General features: G+C 39.5%; 1 protein-coding gene across 3 annotated transcripts in view; it reads right to left on the bottom strand.

Moving 5' to 3' along the window:
- OCA2 (OCA2 melanosomal transmembrane protein) overlaps positions 1-25,092 on the bottom strand; it is a 285,968-nt gene that overhangs the window by 126,945 nt on the left and 133,931 nt on the right. For all 3 annotated transcript variants that reach the window (XM_027554353.1, XM_027554352.1, XM_027554354.1), the window contains 3 exons: positions 18,563-18,710; positions 15,663-15,720; positions 13,223-13,331 (listed from right to left, as the gene is read on the bottom strand). In XM_027554353.1, coding sequence (XP_027410154.1) covers positions 13,223-13,331; positions 15,663-15,720; positions 18,563-18,710 — 315 coding nt within the window. The remainder of the gene's footprint in view (positions 1-13,222; positions 13,332-15,662; positions 15,721-18,562; positions 18,711-25,092) is intronic.

Consider the following 25,092-nt stretch of genomic DNA (forward strand, 5'->3'; position numbering starts at 1 on the left):
CCTCAACAAAATTTTACCAAACAGAACTCTGCAACACGTCAAAAAATCTCATACCCCATGATCAAGTTGTGTTTATTCCAAAAATGCAAGGATTCTTCAATATACACAAATCAATCAATGTGGTACACCATATTAACAAATTGAAAGATAAAAAACATATGATAATCTCAACAGATGTTGAAAAAGCCTTTGACAAATTTCAGCACCCATTTATGATTAAAACTCTTCAAAATATAGGCATAGAAGGAACGAACCTACCTCAACATTGTAAATGCCACATATGACAAGCCTACAGAAAACATTATTCTCAATGGTGAAAAACTGAAAGCATTCCCTCTAAGATCAGGAACAAAACAAGGTTGTCCACTTTCATCACTATTATTCAACATAGTCCTAGCTAGAGCAATTAGAGAAGAAAAAGAAATAAAAAGAATGCAGATCAGAAAAGAAGTAAAGGTCTCAATATTTGCAGATGACATGGTATTATACATAGAAAATCCTAAAGATAGTATCAGAAAATTACTAGAGCTAATCAGTAAATTTAGCAAAGTTGCAGGATACAAAATCAATACACAAAAATCACTTGCATTTCTATATACTAACAATGAAAAATCAGAAAGAGAAATTAAGGAATCAATCCCATTCACCATTGCAACAAAAAGAATTAAATATCTAGGAATAAACTTACCTAAGGAGACAAAATAATTCTACACAGAAAATTATAAGACACTGATGAAAGAAATCAAAGAAGACATAAACAGATGGAGAGAGATTCCATGTTCCTGAGTAGAAGAATCAATGTTGTGAAACTGATTATACTACCAAAAGCAATCTACACATTCAATGCAATCCCTATCAAATTACCAATGGCATTTTTCACAGAACTAGAACAAAAAATTTCACAATTCATTTGGAAACAGAAAAGACCCTGAATAGCCAAAGCAGTCTTGAGAAAGAAGAATGGAGAAGGAGGAATCAACCTTCATGGCTTCAGATTATACTACAAAGCTACAGTCATCTAGAAAGTATGGTACTGGCACAAAAACAGAAATATAGACCAATGTAACATAATAGAAAACCCAGAAATAAACCCATGCACCTATTGGTACTTTATTTTTGACAAAGGAGGAAAGAATATATAACGGGGCAAAGACAGCCTCTTTAATAAATGGGAAACCTGGACAGCTATGTATACAAGAACGAAATTAGAACCATACACAAAGATAAACTCAAAATGGATTAAATACCTAAATGTAAGACCAGAAACTATAAAACTCTTAGAGGAAAACATAGGCAGAACACCCGATGACATAAATCAAAGCAAGATCCTCTATGACCCATCTCCTAGAGTAATGGAAATAAAAACAAAAGTAAACAAGTGAGACCTGATTAAACTTTAAAACGTTTGCACAGCAAAGGAAACTACAAGCAAGGTGAAAAGACAACCCTCAGAATGGGAGAAACTAACAGCAAATGAAACAACTGACAAAGGATTGATTTCCAAAATATACAAGCAGCTCATACAGCTCAATACCAGAAAAGCAAACAACCTAATCAAAAAGTGGGAAAAAGACCTAAACAGATATTTCTCTGAAGAAGACTTTCAGATGGCTAACAAACACATGAAAAGATGCTCAACATCGCTCTATTAGAGGAATGCAAATCAAAACCACAATGAGGTATCACCTCACACCAGTCAGAATGGCCCTCATCAAAAAGTCTACAAACAATAAATGCTGGAGAGGGTATGGATAAAAGGTAACACTCTTGCACTTTTCATGGGAATGTAAATTGATACAGCCAATAAGGACAACTGTATGGTGATTCCTTTTAAAACTAGGAATAGAACAACCATATGACCCAGAAATCCCACTCCTAGGCATATACCCTGAGGAAACCAAAATTGAAAAGACACATGTATCCCACTGCTCACTGCACCACTATTAACAATGGCTAGAACATGGAAGCAACCTAGATGTCCATCAACAGATAATGGATAAAGAAGTTGTGGTACATATACACTATGGAATATTACTCAGCTGTTAAAAGGAACCTAGAACCTATTATACAGAGTGAAATGAGTCAGAAAGAGAAAAATAAATATCATATTCTAACACACATATACAGAATCCAGAAAAATGTTACTGAAGAATTGATTTACAGGGAAACAATGGAGAAACAGACATAGAGAACAGACTTATGGGCATGGGTAGAGGGGAGGAGAGAGTAAGATGTATGGAAAGAGTAACATGGAAACTGACATTAACATATGGAATTAGATAGCCAACGGGAATTTGTGGTATGGCTCAGGAAACTCAAACAGGGTTCTGTATCAACCTGGAGGGGTGGGATGGGGAGGGAGATGAGAGGGAGGTTCAAAAGGGAGGGGATATATGTATACCTATGGCTGATTCATGTTGAGCTTTTACAGAAAACAACAAAATTCTGTAAAGCAATTATCCTTCAATTAAAAAAAAAAACAAATTAAAAAGGGGAAAAAAAGACATTTTCAGAAAGTGAAAAGACAACCTATAGAATAGTAGACAATATTTGCAAATCATATAACTGCTAATGGTTTAATAAGGAGAATACAAAAATACATAAAAATAACAAAAAGACAAGACTGTTTATCAATAAAAATGGGCAATGGACTTGAGTAGCCATTTCTTTAATGCTCATCATCATTAGTCATTCAGTTCAGTTCAGTTGCTCAGTCGTGTCCAACTCTTTGCAACCCCATGAATTGCAGCATGCCAGGCCTCCCTGTCCATCACCAACTCCCAGAGTTCACCCAGACTCACATCCATCAAGTCAGTGATGCCATCCTGCCATCTCCTTCTCTGTCGTCCCCTTCTCCTCCTGCCCCCAATCCCTCCCAGCATCAGGGTCTTTTCCAATGAGTCAACTCTTCGCATCAGATGGCCAAAGTATTGGTGTTTCAGCTTTAGCATCATTCCTTCCAAAGAATACCCAGGACTGATCTCCTTTAGAATGGACTGGTTGGATCTCCTGGCAGTCCAAGGGACTCTCAAGAGTCTTCTCCAACACCACAGTTCAAAAGCATCAATTCTTCAGCACTCAGCTTTCTTCACAGTCCAACTCTCACATCCATACATGACCACAGGAAAAACCATAGGATGGACCTTTGTTGGCAAAGTAATGTCTCTGCTTTTGAATATGCTATCTAGGTTGGTCATAACTTTCCTTCCAAGGAGTAAGCATCTTTTAATTTCATGGCTGCAGTCACCATCTGCAGTGATTTTGGAGCCCAGAAAAATAAAGTTTGACACTGTTTTCACTGTTTCCCCATCTATTTCCCATGAAATGATAGGACCAGATGCCATGATCTTCATTTTCTGAATGTTGAGCTTTAAGCCAACTTTTTCACTCTCCTCTTTCACTTCCACCAGGAGGCTTTTTAGTTCCTCTTCTGCCATAAGGGTGGTGTCATCTGCATATCTGAGGTTATTGATATTTCTCCTGGCAATCTTGATTTCAGCTTGTGCTTCTTCCAGCCCAGCGTTTCTCATGATGTACTCTGCATAAGAAGTTAAATAAGCAGGGTGACAATATACAGCCTTGACGTACTCCTTTTCCTATTTGGAACCAGTCTGTTGTTCCATGTCCAGTTCTAACTGTTGCTTCCTGACCTGCATATAGGTTTCTCAAGAGGCAGGTCAGGTACTCTGGTATTCCCATCTCTTTCAGAATTTTCCACAGTTTATTGTGATCAACACAGTCAAAGGCTTTAGGAAAATGCAAATCTAAGCCATAGTGTGATACCATTTTACACCTACTAGGATAGTTACAATCAGAGAAAATAGAAATAGCAAGTATCGGAGAGGAGGTAGCAAAATTGGAGCCCTTCTATTTTTCTAGTGAGAATGTAAACCAGTGAAATTGCTGTGGGAAATAGTTTTCCAGATTGTCAAAAAGCTAAACATATGACCCAGCAATTCTATTCGCAGGCATATACTCAAAAGGAAATTAAATTGGGGACTTCACAGCAGTCAAAATCTGGAACAACCCAAATGTCCATCAACAGTTAAACATATAAACAAAATATGGCATATACATAAAACAGAATATTATTTATCCATAAAAAGAATGAAGTTTTGATACATGCGATAGCATCAATGAACCACGAAAACATTATTCTAATTGAGATAAATCAGACACAAAAGAACAATTATGTTATGATTCCACTTATATGAAATATCTAGAATGGACAAATTCATAGAGACAAAAGGCAGATTAGAAGGTACCAAGAGTTGAGGGCTGAGGGGAAGATAATGAGGAATTACTGCTTAATGGTTACAAAGTTTCTATCTGGGGTGATGAAAAATTTTAAAGTAAACTGTGGTAGTGGTTAAATGATATTGTGAATGTGATTAGCACTGCTGAACTGTACTCTTAAAATAGATCAAATGACAAACTTTGTGATATATATTTTGTACCATAATAAAAGAAAGATTTCCTGATTGGGAAGTGCATTATCATTTTCCAAAGGAGGTGGGACCTCATTCTGCAGAAAGAAATCACTGAAGTTTTCTAAGCAAAGTAGCTGGAATGCCTGATTTTTCCATGTATGCAACTTTGCCTGACAAAGTTGCTCTAAATTCTCTAGAGCACCTACCTATCAAACTGCCTGTACATAAATACATCTGATTGGCAATTATTGCCTTCACTGAGGAATCCAAGCAGCACTTTCTAATGCGTCCCCCCAGGCCACTGTCAGTAACATTACATTCTGTTCTCACTCAGAGATAGCTCCTCAATGATAGGTAGTCATAAAGGATGAAGTGGTATCTCTTTTATAGCATGCTGGAAGATAAGACTGCTAATGGGAACAACACAATTTCCAGCTTCACATTCTACTACAAATTCTAACAATGTACCATTGAGAGTCCTAAAAATTAAAAATTTGGTTGGGTAGAGATGGCTAAAGATAAAAAGTAACATTTACCTGGGCTATCTTTATCCTGTTGCTTTTCTATCAACCCCTTCCTTGGGCATTAATCTTTCATCAAGAGCTCTGCCATTCCTTAAAGCAGAATCTATGCTAAGTGGTTCTGTACTTTCTCCCTCAAATTTCCTATAGGGTCAAGCTTCAGTGCAAAACAAGGAGCTAAGTAGGTGACTTTATCCCTGTTCCTAAAGCCCTGGGCAACATGATTCAGAGTAGAGCAGAGCAAGACTTCTACCATTCACTAAGTAGCCTCCTTGGCACAGACATTCTGGTCACCTTGTAGCAACCCTGCTCATGAGGAAACCCTGAAGCTCCCAATAATTAACAGGTTTTCTTCAGGCCACATGGCTTGTTGGGGGCAAAATCAAAATTCAGCCAGTCTGTGAGAATGTCTTTCCCTTGCACCAAGGTAGACTCTTCTCATGTCCTCAGTTTTCTTTTCTTTTTTTTTTTTTTCTTTCTAACCTATAACATTTATTGAGGTTTGCTTTTGTAACCCAAATTAGATGCTTTCACTACTTAAAATCACCAGTGAAACCTCTTCCCAAAAGGTGATCTGTCTCATGTGCTCAGAGATACAATTTTACTATGTTCTATCTGAAACCTTGTAGTCTTTTATTAAAAAAACATACTGTATCTGGTCCGGCTCTGAACATTTTTCAAGTGCCTTTGGTCATAAACAATACTGTTCTGATGAATCCACTACCTCAAGTTGGGATGAGATAACCTATAGTCTTAAGCCACTCAGGATGCATCTCTAGAGAATATCTCAACAGTTACATACCTCATGTTCATCCTTCAAACCAGAGAAACTCGTGAATGGACTGTGCATACTGTATAGAGTACAAACCACCCTGTCCGCCTCCTTTGGTGAGGTATCACTAAATTGTTTTGGCCATTGACTACCTAAAACCACATAGATTTATCAGATATAATTAAGGAATTTCAGTTGAAAATAAACACTATGAGTGTCCAGGGGGTAGTTTTAAATCTACCACTAAACCTGTCATTCACTCAAGCATTGAGCTTCCAGGGTACAAGCTTAAGGCTGCTCTTAGGGAGCTCCCAGTACGCAGTTGGTTAGGCAAGCAGGACAGGTAGCATGGGATGAGTTAGACTCGAAGGTGACAATAAGGAGAATCACCAAGGAGTTAAGTTCTACTAACACACACAGGGCCTGAGACCAAAAGGAGGGAGCATGTCATTACCTGTACATATAGTCTGCAAGGTGCCCACTCACGAGAAAAGTCCTATTCTGTCTAGTTTCCCTTTAAAATCCAGCAAAAGCAAGGCCATTTTACATCATCTTGTATTTTCCTGAGTTACTTAGCAATCAGCATAAACTGTTCATTCACATCACACTTAATCCAGCGAAGGTGCACTGTTTCTAAGACTTCTGCCTGCATGAGGTGATTCAGTCCTCTCAGCGTCCTTACAGAGAGCACTGAGGCACCCTGCAGGTGCCCATGGGCATCAAACAACTGCAAATAAAATTTTAAAATAATAATTAAAAAACCTAAGTACTAGAGCTATGCTTTGAGCCAGGGTAATCTGGCCTTAGTTCTGCTCTCTCCCTACTCGATCTAGGGATGTGGCCACAAACATTCAGCAGCAGCTTTGATGTCAAAACTCAGCATGAAGCTTGTGGCTCCATTTCAACATCTGGTAACTTCTGTGTGGCTTCCAATCAGGCTTAGGAAACACCATGATTACAGTGTCATATAGTGAAGCCGCTCAGTCGTGTCCGACTCTTTGCGACCCCATGGACTGTAGCCTATCAAGCTCCTCTGTCCATGGGGTTTTCCAGGCAATAGTCCTGGAGTGGATTGCCATTTCCTTCTCCACAGTGTCAGTAGTTTTTAAATAATTCAGATTGAAAAAAATAAAGGTAATTTAAAAGTAAGTGATTCTATTTCTAGTCATTTTGCTGCAACTAAGCTTTCAATCAATACTGATGGGAAAATGTAAGTGGACAAGACCCTGCTGAGTTGCCCGCCCCTCTTCATGCTCCTCCATCCTCTCTTGCTCTCTTCCTCCACAGATTACATCAAAAGGTTGTCATACCCAGGTTTCCAGGTATGCTCTGCTAAGGGGAGGCCCAGCAGGAGATGGAATCCAGGCATGAGGATTCACAGCATTCATTATTTTGGACTATTCCCTACAGAGTCCTTTCACTGAAGATCACACAGCTCTTGTCAAGGTGGCTTTGTCATTACATCCTTCTAGTTCCTAGAAAGATGCTCTCTCTCACACACACACAGACACATATACACACAAACACTGGCCTGGGATACCACTGTACCCCTCATGGATTCCTCCATCTTGCCCAATAGTGAGTTCACTCAGAAGGAAATAGCAACCCACTCCAGTATTCTTGCCTGGGAAATTCCATGGATAGAGGAGCCTGCTGGGCTACGGTCCATGGGGTCACAAGAGACAGAAACAACTCAGTGACTAAACCACCACCACCAAGTTTCAGTATGCCATCTGAAGGATACAGTGAATATATTCATTAAATTATGTTATAAACATTTTAGTTGAACTATAACATGCATACATAAAAGTGCATCAATTTTAAATAAACCACATAGCTCAATTACAAAGGCAACTCAACAATGTAACCTCCTCCCAGCAGGGCAAGAAACAGGACACTATCAATATACCAAAAGTCCAGTTAGATCTCCTTCCATTCCTTATACTCTCCCTTCAATGCATCATTCCTAACATCCCAAGAAGTAGATTTGCCTGTTTCTGAGTCTTCATACATGGAATCACATGCTACATATGAGTTTCTATCAGACTTCTCTTTTGTTCAACATGTTTGTGAGATTCAGTCACATTGTTACAGTTTCAGTAATACATTTATTTTTATTCTGTGGAGTATTCCATTGTATGATTATTCCACAATTTCTTTATCAGGTCTAGAGTTGATAGATATGTGAATGACTTCCAGCTTGGGGATATTATTAATATAAATAATGCTGCTATGAACATTTTAATACATGTCTTTTGTTATACATACATACATATTTTTCTTGGGCATAAAACTAAAAACAAACTTTCTGGGCTTTACTAAACTTTAGTATTACAGATGGTGACAAATTGTTTTCAAAAGTCTATGGCAAAACCAATACAATATTGTAAAGTTTAAAAATAAAATAAAATAAACAGCAAAAAAAAAAAAAAAGTCTGTACAAATTTACAGTCTTATCAACAGCTTATGACACTTCCTGTGGCTCTACATTCTCTAATATTTGGTACTGTCAGACTTTGATTTTAGCCATTTAGATGTGGATATATCCATATCTTTTTGTGGTTTAGATTCACATTTTACTGATGACTAATAAGGTTAAGGACTTTTTCATATGCTTATTGGTAATCTCAGTTATTTTAATATTCTCTTTTGTGAAGAGTCTATTGATGATTTCTATCCATTCTCTTTCACTTAATTTATAGATTTTTTAATATTCAATTGTACTTTCCTTTTAAATTGATTGGCCATAATTTCTATGTGCCTCCTTGTTATCCTGGTCATAATTTTTGGATTAGGAAAGGAAATAAACCCAACCTGGGTCAAACAAACTCTTCACCAGGGAATTTGGGATTCAAAATAGACTTTTTGCTCCACGTGGTTGAAAATGAGATCCTATAATTTGGGAAACTAATGAGATCATCTCCATTCTGCCATGAGCAAAACAAAAAGACAAGAAAATTAAAAGAGAATAAAGTGTTTGGCTGACTGGAGCATGCCCTTTGTCTGAGTGATTTTCCAAACATTTCCTAAGTCTGCTTCCCTCTGCTCCCTTCCACCCTCTCCGCCTCACCCCCACCTTGGAGCACACTGTTCCTTGGAGTCCCTTTCTATGTTTTACTTTATTTATTTGTCTTTCTTTTTGGCCACACCGCATGGCATGTGGGATCTTAGTTTCCCAATCAGAGATCAAATCTGCACCTCCTGTATTGGAAGTGAGGAGTCTTAACCACTGGACAGCTAGGAAGTCCCCAGTATCATTCTAATAATTCCCTTGGTAGCTAAAAAATACTTTAACAAAGACAATAAAATTTCTCTGAGTGACACTGACAACACCAGCAATTTTAAACAATATCAAGGAAATAGTTACAGGAATATCTCCAGAAATGAAATGGAATCAAACTTACTGTGAGAAAACCTAGGGGGATACTGTGAACTAATTATCAAAGAAGGAGAGCTAGAAAATTGTTAATCAAGATTATAAATTTTAAAGACAAAGGTAAAATTTTGAAGCCAGCTCACTGATTCTTATAGTTTTTATACTCAGTTATCCACAATTTTAGAATTTAGATTTTAGAATACTAAAGTTTGAGAAAGCGAATTTTTTACATTTTATGTCAACATACAACAAATTCTGATTTGAACTGAAATGAGGCTATTTGTGGTCATAATTTATCCCATTTGTAGAAAATATTCAAGATTCACTACAGAATTATTAACGCTTGAAGGACAGGGTGCCGTCCCTGAACCCCTCAGAGGTGTTATTAATATATACAATTCAGTGTGTTCTCATGGCTTTGTAAAATATAAACAAAAGGTCAGAATTTTGAAACATATCTGGTGCCCAAGAACTTCATGTGGAGACTATGAACCTGTCTCTGCATAACTGCTTGAGCAATCTGGAATTAATTTCAGTATGTCTTAACAGATAAAAATACTTGCACATTAGGGAACTATTTCTTTGCCAGGTGCATATGAATTGTGACCATGGGCTTTTCTTTCTTCATTATTGTTCACCTCTTGCATACCTTTGGGGTTCTCCTGTCACTCACTGGAAGTCTGTGGCAGTGGCCAGAGAGTAAATATGCTCTCATACCTAGCTGTACCCTGACCAAGTCTGCCCCTGAATCCATGTACCAACACCTGCTTCCCAGCAGGGGCTCCTCTGTTGCATGCCTTTCGTGCATTTATTAGCTACATGTACCTGTAAGTTGGTATTCCATAGGAAAGAACTTGGACTAATGGATGATGGGCACCAATGGGTAATGCTACAGCCCCATGGACAGTCCTGAGACACATCTCATATTTATTCTCAGATAATCCTATGGACCCATAATGTGGTCAGATAATGATTCAGCCTTGTTTTGACTCAATCCTTTCACTACTCTGCTTCTCTGTCCCTTACATCTCTTCCCTGGTATCATTTCCCCAATGAAGGATCCCCACAAGAGGCTTTTGCTCCCTAGAGAGCCGAGGATGACTCAACCACACATGAAATTCTCACAATAATGAAATTGGAATCTATAAGAAGTTTGTACATGCATCCTATTAACCTATATCTTATATCTACTAGTGTATCAGGCATTAACACAAGGCACTGAGTAGAGAAAAGCTTAGATGGCATGTACCATACCCTTGAATCTAGCTGGGGTAGGGGATACCAGGCGACAGGGAAGTAAACAAAGATTATAATAACACATGAGTTCTAGATTTAAGACGTAGTCTACATCACCTCCTCTGACTGCTAATGAAGATAACAGAGCTGCTGTAATTCCCATACACTACTGTGAAAGTGCAAAGTACTACAGTCACTCTGGAAAATGGTGCAGCAGTTGCTTTTAAGGCTAAACACACACTCACAATATGATCCAGCAGTCCTACTCTTAGGTAATTACCCAAAAGAAATAAAAACTTAAGTTTACACAAAACCATGTACATGTATGTTTGAAGTAGCTTTACTCACAATTACCAAAAACTAGAAACAACCCAAATGTCCTTCAATGGGCCAGTGGATAAACAAACTGGTATCTCCATACCATGGAAGACTACTGAGCAACAAAAAGAAAGAACTATTGATACCCACAATAACATGGATGAATATGAAAGAGAAAAGTCAGTCCCAAAGGTTGTCTGAGTTCGTGTGTATGACATTCTACAAAAGACAAAAATATAGTGATAGAGAACATATGATGAATCACCAGGATTAAGGCAAAGGGTGATACAAAAGAATAATACAAAGAAATTTTGGGGGGGGTGATAGAACTATTCTGTATTCTGATTATAGTGGCAGTTACATAAATATACATCTTTGTTAAATTTCATAGAATTTTGAATTTGAAAAGAAAAATCAATTTTTCTCTATGATAATTTAAAAAATAAAATTAGCGAGAAAAAGAGAATGATAATCACTGTTGAGTTTAGGTTATGATGTTTAAATAAAGGAATGTGTTATAAGATGTCATGTTTTATTACATGACATGACACAGTGTTATATGACACCACATTGTATTATGTGATATCACACTGTGTTACATGGTACACCTTATGTGATACCATCTTGTCATGTGGCATCACACTGTGTTATATTATGTCACATGTTACATGATATACACTGTGAAATGTGATAGCACATCATGTTACATGGCATTACATTGTATTATGCTTCAACTTACCCAGCATGTCATGTTCAATACAGCACTTCACCAAGGACAAATGATCTGTCCACTGAAGCCCTGGGAAGATCCTGTATTAATTTTGCCTCTGTTCCCATCAAGAGAGTTACTGAAGCTCTAAGAAAACTGTATTCCATTTTAAATATTTGCTAATCAAACTTTTCTCCAGGTCAACCTCTTTCCTATTTCAGCGAACATGCAAATATACAGATTATGTATTCTAGAATCCCCAGATAAAAGAATTTATCCACAATCCAAAAACACAAGATTTAAAAGCAGAAACAAAATAAACCCTTCCACCTCATAGATATGGTAAAAGATGTGACTAAGTTTTTAAAGTATTGTTATTTATACCACTGTCAAATGTTAACAAAATTGCATGCAAATTTCAATATATTTTTTCAGTCTTTAAAATACATGATATGTTCTTTTAAAATGGGATCTCAAACAAAATTAGAAACAAAACAATGCCCTACTGTATTGCCCAGGGAATGATATTCAATATCCTGTGAAAAACCATAATGGAAAATAATATGAAAAAAACTATATATATATATATATATATATATATATATATATGTAAAATTGAGTCACTTTGCTCTACAGCAGTAACATAACATTGTAATTCAACTATACTTTAATTAAAAATTATAAGAAAACAATTGAAGGTATGACAGTAAAGTTTAAATAGAGTTTTACAACCTGTTTAAATTTGAAAGCTTCTGTAGCCGAGACAATAACTTTCCTTCAAGCCTAGTAAATTTTGCAAACATGAAGAAAAAAGGAAAAGAAACAAAATAATCTGTGAACACCTAAAGAATTAGCTAATGGAATCCTGCCCACAAACTACCAGTTTTGTAGTATTTGTCTAATCTTTAGAGATTTAGAGAGTCTTAGTGGTAGCCAAGAACCAAAGGAGCAATGCTGTGGTTTGAATAACTAAGTCTTCCCATGATATTCATCTATTTTACACAGTTAAGAGTTCTTGCTTTCTACAGAAGTTATATTCTTCAAATGTTGTAGTAAATTAAATTTTATAAAAACATTTTAGAAGAGCTAATTTTTGAAGGAAAGCCATAGGTAAAAATTTTATTTGAGGTGAGTTTTGGAAATGGTTTTATTTTGTTTTAAATAAAGATACAATAAGCAATAGAGATAACTATTAAATCAATTAGAAAGACCTAAGAAGCATGAAAAACGTTGATGAACAGTGGAAGAATGTCAGGGTAAACAAGATATCTGGTGAGTTCATTCTGCAAGATGGCCATGTGTCAGGTGGAGATGGGCCATACAACCTAGACCTTAAGAAAGTACAAAGTAAGAGCCATAGGATTGTGAAAGCAAGAGAAGAGAAACTCACAGGAGCAGGTGGGAGATCAGAGTTCTGATGCACAGGGAAAATGGATGAACCTGCGAGTAAGAAGAAGGACCAGTGTAGACTTCTTATAATTCTCTGGCCCTTTCACTAACAGTCTCTAATCTAATCATCAGATCGGGTTGTACAATCTGCAGGACTGTGGCCTTGCTGAAATAACCTCTTATCTTTTCTGGAGGTGCTTCTGAGGTAACAATTTGAAGATCAGATCCAATTAAGTATGATAGAGATGATGCTATCTACCTTGCTCTCTATCCCTTCTAATGTTCAACCTAGAGGAGCTGAGGACCCACGGCACTAAGATGTCTCTCTCTACTTTCCTCCTCTTCCTCTCCTCCAGAAAACTGTCCCTCTCAGCCCTCACCAATGTCTGGAAACAAGCTTTGAAACCTTCCAGATTGTGATATCACTTGAAAAGCCCATCAACAAAAGCTAAGCAAAAAAATTAGACTCACCAAGATCAAGATGAACACCAGGGATAAATGAATTGAGAAAAAACATGAAGATAACAAATACCAACACTGTCAGGCATTTGGCGAGCAGAATCTTATCTGATATCCTGTGCTGTAAGAGAGGAAAACACAACTCATGTACTCAATGCAACCTAATTTCTGCAATGTGTCCACAACCCTACATGATTCGAATCACTACAAATTTCTCCTTGTGATGAAATATAAAACATCTTGAACTTGAAAGATTATAAATTCATGGGTACAGATTCAAGACTGCCACATTACAGAATCTTGAAGTCAAAATCTATGAACAATTAACACAATAAATTTAAAATATAGTAAAACCCTTTTATATGACACATGACTAAATAGATTTTTCAACATGACACAGAGATGCTAAGCTGTTCCCAGCCCCACTGCCAGCATTAGATGAGATAAAGCCACTGGGGAGCCAACACATAACCTCCAAAGACTTGGCCCTTCAAGAGTTCACCTTTCTGTTTACTATGCAAAGCCCCACTACTGATGAATGCACTTAGCAGTCCCCTAGTCACCAAATGACACATATGGATCCTGCTCCCAGCATTCAGTGGGTAAGGGGAAGTGCACTGTAGCACCTTCATTAGGTTTGGAATTGAAGACCTCCTTCCAGTGAGCCTGAGCCAGAGGGCAAGACAGGGCAAGGTTCCCAAAGCGCTCTGTGTTCTGAGGGCCATGGCTGTGTAGAACTGGGGCAGGGAGTAAGGTCCCAACAAGCAGACACAGATGCTTGTACACAAGGCACATCTAACCAGGTCCCAATGTGAATCACACTTCACTGTGTGAACCAACAACTGCACTGTGTATTTTCTTCAGTGTGGTCCCAGCAGCACCTCTGTTTGTTGGTCTATGCCTAGGATATCCAAGTCTAGATGTAAATATAAATAAGGTTATCAATACAGATCTTGGTATAGGTAGATACAGACAGAGCTATGCATAAGATATGGGCATAGATAAAGATACAGAGATATACATAGACACAGAAATGAGTATAGACAAGGGTATAGACATGGACAAGGACAGACACAGACCTGAGTGTAAGTATGGGTATAGACAGAGACAGAGATAGATTTCCTCTCTTGATTTCCTGTGGTCACACAGTTAAAGCTGCTGCCACAAAAATCATAAGCATATCCCTCTGTGTCACAGTGGCTTTGGCAGCAGATCCTGGCCCCCTGGTCATGGGCTTAGGGGTTGCCTTGGGAGCCACTATCTTCCTTCCCCACCTACTGCCAAGATTTGCAGTTTGGCTGGCCCCCACTCGTCTTTCCATTCACCCTCCAAGGAAGCCAATCTTGCTAAATCAGTCTGTGATGCAGAATCAGGAGGAAAGGAGCCTGGCATCTCACTGGGCCAAGCTAACCATAGAAACTGGGTATTACCATGCCAACTCCAATGCCAGAAATAAGGGATCAGGGAAGTCAGTGTCATTCAGCTGGTATAAGATAATCAAAAGTTTTTGCTTTGTTATTTTTGGATATCGATCAAATTTTACCATTTGATTATCTGGGGTCATCAGAATGAAAAGTTTGAGAAATAATGAGGGTAGCTCTCCAGTCCTTGTTCGCCAGGTATGCACAGAGGTAGTCTCATCCCTAACTTGTGGCCAGAACCACACAGGGTCTGTTTAAACCTGAGGCAAGAAAAGTGTCACAGCCACACCTGCCTTCCCTAATCCTGACCATCTGAGTAGGACAAATGATGGGAGGAGAGACTCAAGGAACATGTTAGCCACAGGTCCCAACGTTTAAATTTTGTTTAGCAAAGGATCAAATGTTCCTATCATAACTAGGGGGTGGATATTTTACCTCTCCCTAGGAAACAAGCCACCTGGATTTGAAATTTCATGAAGATATTACAAATTACTTCCATCAGATCTTGGGCAGAGCTCTCTTAGGGCACTGTGTGTCCTCAGGTGGGTTGAGAAATTCCACCAAGGCAGGAAAATGACAAAAGAACTCAAAATAACATTTGCTTCCCCAAGTCAGAGCTGTACGACAGAAGACATACACTCCATTTCTACCCCCAGAGGTGTTCCGTCTCAAGCACCACACCTCTCTTGTCTTGGCTTCCACCTCTTAACCTGCACAGTGGGAACCACAGACTTGCTTTTCAAGGTCAGGTGGAGCCAAGAGCCAGTCAACCTTCCCTACATCCACATTAACCACAGAAAGTGTTGCCCTATCTTAAAGGAAATACAAGAAGTTTAACTTTTCAATTCCTGGACAAAATGAGCTTACCATGTCTGGAAAATTATCTTTCCCATTAATTCAAAGAAATAGCCGTCTTATGTACAATTACAGGAATAAAAGAGAGGTGACTTTCAGTTGCAACTTCACATGAAGCAAAGAAAAGGAATTTACTCTATTCTTCAAGAAATCCCTAAGAAAAGAAACCATAATACCTTTCTCTGTAGCTCCTGGATATTGGTCTCCCAATTTTTATCTTCCTGTGAGATCTGTCTAAAAGAGAAAAGTGCAGACATCATTTTCCTGCTGTCATTGAGCAGTGAGGCTGGCAGGATGGCAGTCAGCAGTAGCACACAGAATGATCCCCTGGCCTGGACGCTGTCCACTGCATGACACCAGGTGCAGCCATAGAATGGGGCAGCTCTTGTCATATAGGGCACCCAGTAGGGCTGGGTTCATGGACTAGGAAAGATGCTCACTCAAAACATTCCCAAGAAAAGTAACACATGCAATGACCAGACTGTTCAATGAGGTATGTATGAGTACAGCACAGGAAACATCAGAATACTGGCCTAAATGTAAATAGGCAGGTTTCCGTAATGGCTCAGATGGAAAAGAATCCACCTGTAATGCAGGACACCTGGGTTTGATCCCTGGGTCGGGACAATCCCCTGGAGAAGGACATGGCAACACACTTCAGTGTTCTTGCTTGGAGAATCCCCATGGACAGAGGAGCGTAGCAGGTACAGTCCATAGGGTCACACAGAGTTGGACACAACTGAAGTGACAGGGAATGAGACAGTAAGTCATCTCTTTTTACTTCTGAATTTTCTGAATTTTTTTCAAAATGAGGCTGTGTTATAATTTAATTAAAGGAGAAAACAGTAAAAGAAGTGCCACTTGCTTTAGTGGTGATTTCTATCAATTGGAAATATACCTTGAAGCACTTATGTCTGTTGCCCTCCCCTCTAGTCATGGTACCCACCTTATCTCCATTTCTATTTCAGTCACTTCTATTTGTTCCCACTTGCCTTTCTTTTTTAACCTTTCCTATCAACTTATTTTTCTGCTTTATTTCCTCCCTCATCAATTAGGAAAAAGATTTGTGGGGGCGAATTTAGTCTTCATGAGCTCTCACATGTCATAATATTAATGGAGGTTGGCCACGCAGCCAGTACAGACCCTAGAGGAAATCACAGCTGACCCAAGTGAATGGTTCTAAGGAAATTTTAAAAATAAAATGTAGAAATAAGACCTGTAGAGCTAGTACATGACTTAGATCACCCTCGTTACTATTTGCTTCTCAGTGACTGTGAGGCCTTAGAAAGGCCACTGCAGTCTCTCCGCCTCAGTTTCCCTTTCTGTGATCAAAATAGGATGAGCTGATGGAAACTTGATGAATCTCTGAATCCACGTGTCTCTTCCCATTTTAACCCTGAGATACACTGACTATGTTTAATGCCCATGTCAGAAGGAGCATGAAGAAATTGAAGGTCAGGAGATTTAATACATTCAGAAAAACTTACTGCTGCATCTTTAATTTACAAAGGTTTTCCTTTTAAGATCTATGCCTGTTGCTGAAGTTGGTTACTCTGTCCCCAGTCGGCAACTCAGGACCTTCCTGTAAACTGGAGACACCGGGTCCTGCTTCTCCAGTGCCACGAGGTTCTGGGCTGAGATAGAACTAAGGATGCTGAGACAGAGCTTCTCCCTGGGCTTCATCTCTGGACAGAGTGAATCTCCACATACTCACCTGTGGAATTCTCACCCCAATACCCAGACTCAGCTGCAACCACTCTAGATGACCCCCAGAGGTTGGTCTTGGCACTGTGCCCAGCTCCTGTCCTCAGACTCTTGCCTACTCTCTGGGAACACAGGGCTGGTCTCACCAAATTGCCACCTGTAAGATCATTCTCACTACCTTCACAAGGACTCAGTACCCCTTGCTGTGACAGACCTCATCTCCACCCAATACCTGATCCTGCTGCAGGACTGCTTCTACATTCCTGAGGGGCGGGAGGGGGGGGGGCAGGCTTTTGCACTTCTTGGCAGTACTTCCAGAGTAAAGACAGGTTGGAACTCAGCATGTCATCCAAGTGAGGAGGAAAGATTCAGCACCTCATTGTTACCCATTAGATCTCAGCTTTGATTAAAAATAAATTCAAGGGATTTCACTCGTGGTCCAGTAGTTAGGACTCCATGCTTCCAATTCAGGGGCAAAGGTTCGATCCCTGGCTGAGGAACTAAGATTCCATGTGACACTTGGCAAGGCCAAACAAACAAACAAACTCCAAGAAATGAATTAAGACTTAGGTATTCTTTGAGCTCCCTGAAAATAAGCTACTGGGAGAACATTTCATTAGATTACTTTGTTAAATTGTTTTTTTTATTCTTGTTATGCAAAGTGTTAGGTCTGAAATATGACAGGCATGTGAACTCAATCCCAGACATCACTCTTTTCTGGATGTATAACCCTGGGCAAGTTGCTCAAATTTTCTGACCCTCAGTTTTCTCATCCTTAAACTGGGACTAATATCAGCACACATTCCAGAGAGCTAAGTGAGGGTTCGGAGAAGGCAATGGCACCCCACTCCAGTACTCTTGCCTGGAAAATCCCATGGATGGAGGAGCCTGGTGGGCTACAGTCCATGGGGTCGAGAAGAGTCGGACACGACTGAGCGACTTCACTTTCACTTTTCACTTTCTTGCATTGGAGAAGGAAATGGCAACCCACTCCAGTGTTCTTGCCTGGAGAATCCCAGGGACGGGGGAGCCTGGTGGGCTGCCATCTATGGTGTCGCACAGAGTCGGACACGACTGAAGCAATTTAGCAGCAACAGCAAGTGAGGGTTAAATAAAAGCATGCACCATAACAGGCTTAACACAGTGTATGGTGCCCAAAACCTACCTAGTAGCCTGCGGTTAGTGTTACTCTTTTGCAGAACCATGGATGACTCTACACAATCATTTTAGCTCACATTTTGCAGTTGACATTTGAACACTCTTAGGGCGGTCATATAAAGGTTATTGACAATTCAACCATTGAGCATAATTGGTAAAGATGAGGACCACAGTTGTAAACCAAGAGTGGTCTGAGCACAGTCTGACTTGGTACCTGTGGAAGCTGTGTAGCCTCTGGGCCAGCAGGTGCTCCAGTGTCAGCACCTTCTCCAGGAGCATACCTCGAACTGCTGTCTCCTCCCTGCTGGCTGGGCTGATGTGCTGTGCAGTAAGACGCCAGACATGGATCTCATGCTTCAGTTCTGCAGGAAAGGAAAGTTGAGGCTTCAGTAGCCCGCAACTTCAGATGTCAATACCTACTCCCCTCAGCATCCTCCAAGAACAAGAAACACACATTGATGATGCAGATATTCAGGGACCAAACCAAAAGAGTGGCTTCTTAGCTTTCATGTTATTATGATGAAAACAGAAGACAAAGCTGACTTTGAAAAATTACAGTGGATGTGAAGTAATATAATTTCAACTCTTTGTGTTAAGAAAAAAATTATTGAATAGGCATATCAAAGCTAGTACCCAACAATTTTTTTCCCAGACCAGCTTATGGGACCCTCTCCATCTCTGTGTTTGCAGAAGTAGAAACTGTGAATCTAGCCTTCCAGGTCCCCAGGGCTCCTTTCTGCAGTTGTCTTTTCCAGTGGCAGCTTCAACCCCTCACACACACCCTGAGTCTAGATGTCTTCTAACCCATCAAATCGAACAGGATGGGTTACTCTTCCCAGATCACCCAATGGGTTAATGCACAGCTAGTCCACTTTTGTTCTCCTAGTTGGGAAATGAAATAAATATGTCATTGACCATGGGAAAATTTGGTTAAGAGACATTTTGCCAAGGAAAAGGGAGCTCACTGCCTGCACTCTCTTCCCTCTTTCTTAGTTTTTATATGACATCATTAATCTTCCAGGTACATGAACCTGAAATGTCATTTTGGTCCTATCAATGACATTCTCCTCTACATTTCTGCATTGAACATGCAGTAAGTGCCAGATATGATGCTAGATGCTAAAGGAGAGAATGAATTTGACATTATAGGGACAGGCCTCCAACAAGATAGAGAAATAAGATACATTACAAATTAACAGTACTGAGCCATGAGAGCAGTTCCGAATAAAATGATATGGATCTTGCAGGATCCACTTGTTCCTGCCTCAGTTCACCAGGTTATCCAGGTTTCATCTCCCCACCTTTGCCAATTCTGATTGCTCTCAGTAAACTTTGACTGAAGCCACTTCTTACCAACCCACTGCTGATTAATCTTAAAACACTGCTTATTCTATCAATCTATCTGTCATCTACAGAAACTATCTATATATTAATCTATTGATAGATAAATTCAGTTAGATTGATATACAGAAACAAGGACTCTATCTTCCTATGTACCTGTCTTCTAAGAGGATAATACTATCTAGGCTGATCAATCTAAGAAGATAAATGACAGACAGATACATAGGTTTCTTCTTTCAAATATCCAGTGGTTCCTCATGACCCTCAAAGATCTTTAGGGAAGACTCAAGATCCTCAAATGGTGAGTGCCATTGTCAGCTTTGTTCCCACTGTATAAGTTTTAGCTGTTGCTTTTGGCTGACTGGCCCTGACCAGGACACAGTATCAGATGCCTTATCTCTGCCTCTCTGATTACCACCAGTCCCTAGGAGCTTCTCAACCAACCTCAGGCAAAGATATTACCATGTGGGATTTGCTCTCTCACAGGAGGTGGCTCTAATTCAGGAGTCTCAGGGTAAGACACTGAGGCCAGAAGTTGATAAATGAACTTAAACTATTGTAAGATTCTTATACTTCACGTTAAGTAGTATAGTATCACTTGAAGTTAGTTATATAATTATAAATAAAATCACAATTAGAAAAATGCAACATGATGATACCATTAAATCCAGCCATGTCACTAATAAAATTAAATATCAGTGACCTAAACATATCAATTAAAAGACAGATTATCAGATTAGATAAAAATCAAGACCCAACTGTACATTATTTGCAAGAAATGCACTTTAAATATACACAAAAACGTTAAAAGTGAAAGGATGGCTTTAAAAAATACATCAGACTAACAGCAGTCAAGAAAAAGCTGGAATTGCTGCATTAAGATCAAATTAGATTTCAGAGCAAGAATATTACTATGGATAGGGAAGGTCACTTCATAATAATAAAGGTGTTAATTCTTCAAGAAGACACAGTAACCCTAAATGTTTATGTACCCTAGTAATAAAATTCTCCACTGATCTCAAGTAGCATATTGGGGACCTATCAACTTGGAGAGTTCATCGTTCAGTGTCTTATCTTTCTGCCTTTTCATACTGTTCATCTCAAGGCAAGAATACTGAAGTGGTTTGCCATCCCCTTCTCCAGTGGGCCGCATTCTGTCAGACTTCTCCACCATGACTCCTCCATCTTGGGTGGCCCCACATGGTATGGCTTAGTTTCATTGAGTTAGACAAGCTGTATGCAGGTCAAGAAACAACAGTTAGAACTGGACATGGAACAGCAGACTGGTTCCAAATAGGAAAAGGAGTACATCAAGGCTGTATATTGTCACCCTGCTTATTTAATTTCTATGCAGAGTACATCATGAGAAACGCTAGGCTAGATGAAGCACAAGCTGGAATCAAGATTGCAGGGAGAAATAACAATCACCTCAGATATGCAGATGACACCACCCTTATGGAAGAAAGTGAGTAAGAACTATAGAGCCTCTTGATGAAAGTGAAAGAGGAGAGTGAAACAGTTGGCTTAAAGCTCAACATTCAGAAAACTAAGATCATGGCATCTGGTCCCATCACTTCATGGGAAATAGATGCGAAAACAGTGGCTGACTTTATTATTTGGGGCTCCAAAATCACTGCAGATGGTGATTGCAGCCATGAAATTAAAAGATGCTCACTCCTTGGAAGGAAAGTTATGACCAACCTAGACAGCATATTAAAAAGCAGAGACATTACTTTGTCAACAAAGGTCCATCTAGTCAAGGCTATGGTTTTTCCAGTAGTCAGGTATGGATGTGAGAGTTGGACTATAAAGAAGGCTGAGCACCAAAGAATTGATTCTTTTGAACTGTGGTGTTGGAGAAGACTCTTGGAGAGTCCCTGGGATTGCAAGGAGATCCAACCAGTCCATCCTAAAGATCACTCCTGGGTGTTCATTAGAAGGACTGATGTTGAAACTGAAACTCCAATATTTTGGCCACCTGATGAGAAGAGCTGACTCATTTGAAAAGACCCTGATGCTGGGAAAGATTGAGGGTGGGAGGAGAAGGGGACGACAGAAGATGAGGTGGTTGGATGGCATCACCGACTCAATGGACTTGAGTTTGGGTAAACTCTGGGAGTTGATGATGGACAAGGATGCCTGGCGTGCTGCGGCTCATGGGGTCACAAAAAGTCAGATACGACTGAGTAACTGAACTGAACTGAATAAAATTCTGAAATATGTAAAGCAAAAATCTTAGAATTACAAAGATAAAAAGACAAATTCACAGTCATAATCAAAGATTTCTATATATACCTCTCAATAACCGATAGAACAAGTGGACAGAAAATCAGCAAGAATATGGATGATCAAAATAACAGTATCAGCCAATTTGACCTAATTGGTCATATTGATATAACTCCAAACAACAATGGCAGAAAACATATTCTTTTCTAGTACAAGTAGAATAGTAGAATATTTATGATAATAGGCCACATTTTACCATAAAAACGTTTCAATAAATTCAAAAATAATCAAATTTTACAAAATATATTATCTGACCATTGTGAAATTACAGTGCTGTTGTTGCTTTAGTCTCTAAGTCATGTCTAACTCTTTGCAACCCTATGGACTATAGCTTGCCAGGCTCCTCTGTCTATGGAATTTCTCAGGCAAGAATACCAGAGTGGGTTGCCATTTCCTTCTCCACAGGATCTTCCCAACCCAGGGACCAAACCCACGTCTCCTGCTTGGCAGGTGGCTTCTTTACCATTATACCACCTGGGAAGCTCATGCAATTCAATTAGGTAAAGAAGTCCCCAAATTTAATGTAAGTAAAGACATTTAAAATATCCAAAGATCAATGGAGCTGGAGGAATCAACCTGCCTGACTTCAGGCTCTACTACAAAGCCACAGTCATCTAGACAGTATGGTACTGGCACAAAGACAGAAATATAGATCAATGGAACAAAATAGAAAGCCCAGAGATAAATCCATGCACCTATGCACACCTTATCTTTGACAAAGGAGGCAAGAATATACAATGGAGAAAAGACAATCTCTTTAACAAGTGGTGCTGGGAAAACTGGTCAACCACTTGTAAAAGAAGGAAACTAGAACACTTTCTAACACCATACACAAAAATAAACTCAAAATGGATTAAAGATCTAAACATAAGGCCAGAAACTACAAAACTCTTAGAGGAGAACATAGGAAAAACACTCTCCAACATAAATCACAGCAGGATCCTCTATGACCCATCTCCCAGAATATTGGAAATAAAAGCAAAAATAAACAAATGGGACCTAAGTAAAATTAAAAGCTTCTGCACAACAAAGGAAACTATGAGCAAGGTGAAAAGACAGCCTTCAGAATGGGAGAAAATAATAGCAAATGAAGCAACTGACAAAGAACTACTCTCAAAAAAATACAAGCAACTCCTGCAGCTCAGTTCCAGAAAAATAAACGACCCAATCAAAAAATGGGCCAAAGAACTAAATAGACATTTCTCCAAAGAAGACATACAGATGGCTAACAAACACATGAAAAGATGCTCAACATCGCTCATTATCAGAGAAATGCAAATCAAAACCACAATGAGGTACCATTTCACGCCAGTCAGAATGGCTGCTATCCAAAAGTCTACAAGCATTAAATGCTGGAGAGGGTGTGGAGAAAAGGGAACCCTCTTACACTGTTGGTGGGAATGCAAACTAGTACAGCCACTATGGAGAACAGTGTGGAGATTCCTTAAAAAACTGGAAATAGAACTGCCTTGTGACCCAGCAATCCCACTGCTAGGCATACACACCAAGAAAACCAGAATAGAAAGAGACACGTGTACCCCAATGTTCATCGCAGCACTGTTTATAATAGCCAGGACATGGAAGCAACCTAGATGTCCTTCAGTAGACGAATGGATAAGAAAGCTGTGGTACATATACACAATGGAGTATTACTCAGCCATTAAAAAAGAATACACTTTGAATCGGTTCTAATGAGGTGGATGAAACTGGAGCCTATTATACAGAGTGAAATAAGCCAGAAAGAAAAACACCTATACAGAATACTAACGCATATATATGTAATTTAGAAAGGTGGTAACGATAACCCTGTATGTGAGACAGCAAAAGAGACACAGATGTATAGAACAGTTTTTTGGACTCTGTGGGAGAGGGAGAGGGTGGGATGATTTGAGAGAATGGAATTGAAACATGTATAATATCATATATGAAATGAGTCGCCAGTCCAGGTTCTATGCAGGATACAGGATGCTCGGGGCTGGTGCACTGGGATGACCCAGAGGGATGGTATGGGGAGGGAGGTGGGAGGGGGTTCAGGATGGGGAGCACGTGTACACCCATGGTGGATTCATGTTGATGTATGGCAAAACCAATACAATGTTGTAAAGTAATTAGCCTCCAATTAAAATAAATAAATTTAAATAAAAATAAAATAAAATATCCAAAGATCAAAGAAGAAATAAAAATGGAAATTAGAGACTAATTTGAATTGAATCAATTTCCACTAAAACCAATAACCTCAACTCTAACGTTAAGAAACAATAAGGGGGGAACGCAAGAAGATGGAGGAAGAATAAGAGGAGGAGATCACCTTCCTCCCCACAAGTACATAAAAAAATTCGTCTAAATATAAAACAGCTCCTACAGAACAACTTCTGAACAACAGTAGAAGACCCCAAATTTTCAAAAAGGCAAGCCAATATCCTTAGAAAGAGGTAGGGAAAAAGATAAAGACAAAACAAGACAAAGGATTTCGGAATGGGACTTGCACCCCAGGGAGGGAGTCATGAAAGAGGGAAAAGTTATGGACACTAGGAAACCCTCTCACAGGCAGAGTCAGGGAGGGAGCTTTGGAACCTCAGAGGGGAGTGTGATGGTGGCAGGGGGCTCAGGAGACAAAACGGAGAAAATTCACTACAGAAATTACTGCCAAACAGCACTTCTCAGCTGAGAAGCAGCTCACACGCCTCTGCCCGCAACAGAGGGTGGGGGCAGGGTGCCAAGGCACAGGCTCAAGTATCAGATCCCAGGAAGAGGATCGGGGTTGGCTTCCATGAGGATACTCTGAGAGGGCTACTTCGACACAGTGGACAGAGTCCAGAGAAAATACTGGGCATCCTAGAGCAGCAAGAAGTTGTTGTTTCTGGGACACTTAACACCACACTCATAGACAGTTTTGGTGGCTGCCAAATCTGGCAAAACCACTCAGAGTGTCATCTGTGGAATTAAACACAATTGCCACTGCCAAACCCAGGGAAAGTGCCTGAGAGAGCAGGCAAAACACCGCTGATGCAGTCCTGACCCCAGAGGTGGTCACAACTGCCCGGTTATGAGCAGGCACAGGTTACTTTCCACACCTTGCCAGAAGCTTAATCACCTTGACTCTTTCTAGGGACCCAT

This window comes from Bos indicus x Bos taurus, chromosome 2 (assembly GCF_003369695.1).
Source record: "Bos indicus x Bos taurus breed Angus x Brahman F1 hybrid chromosome 2, Bos_hybrid_MaternalHap_v2.0, whole genome shotgun sequence".
Lineage (NCBI taxonomy): Eukaryota > Metazoa > Chordata > Mammalia > Artiodactyla > Bovidae > Bos > Bos indicus x Bos taurus.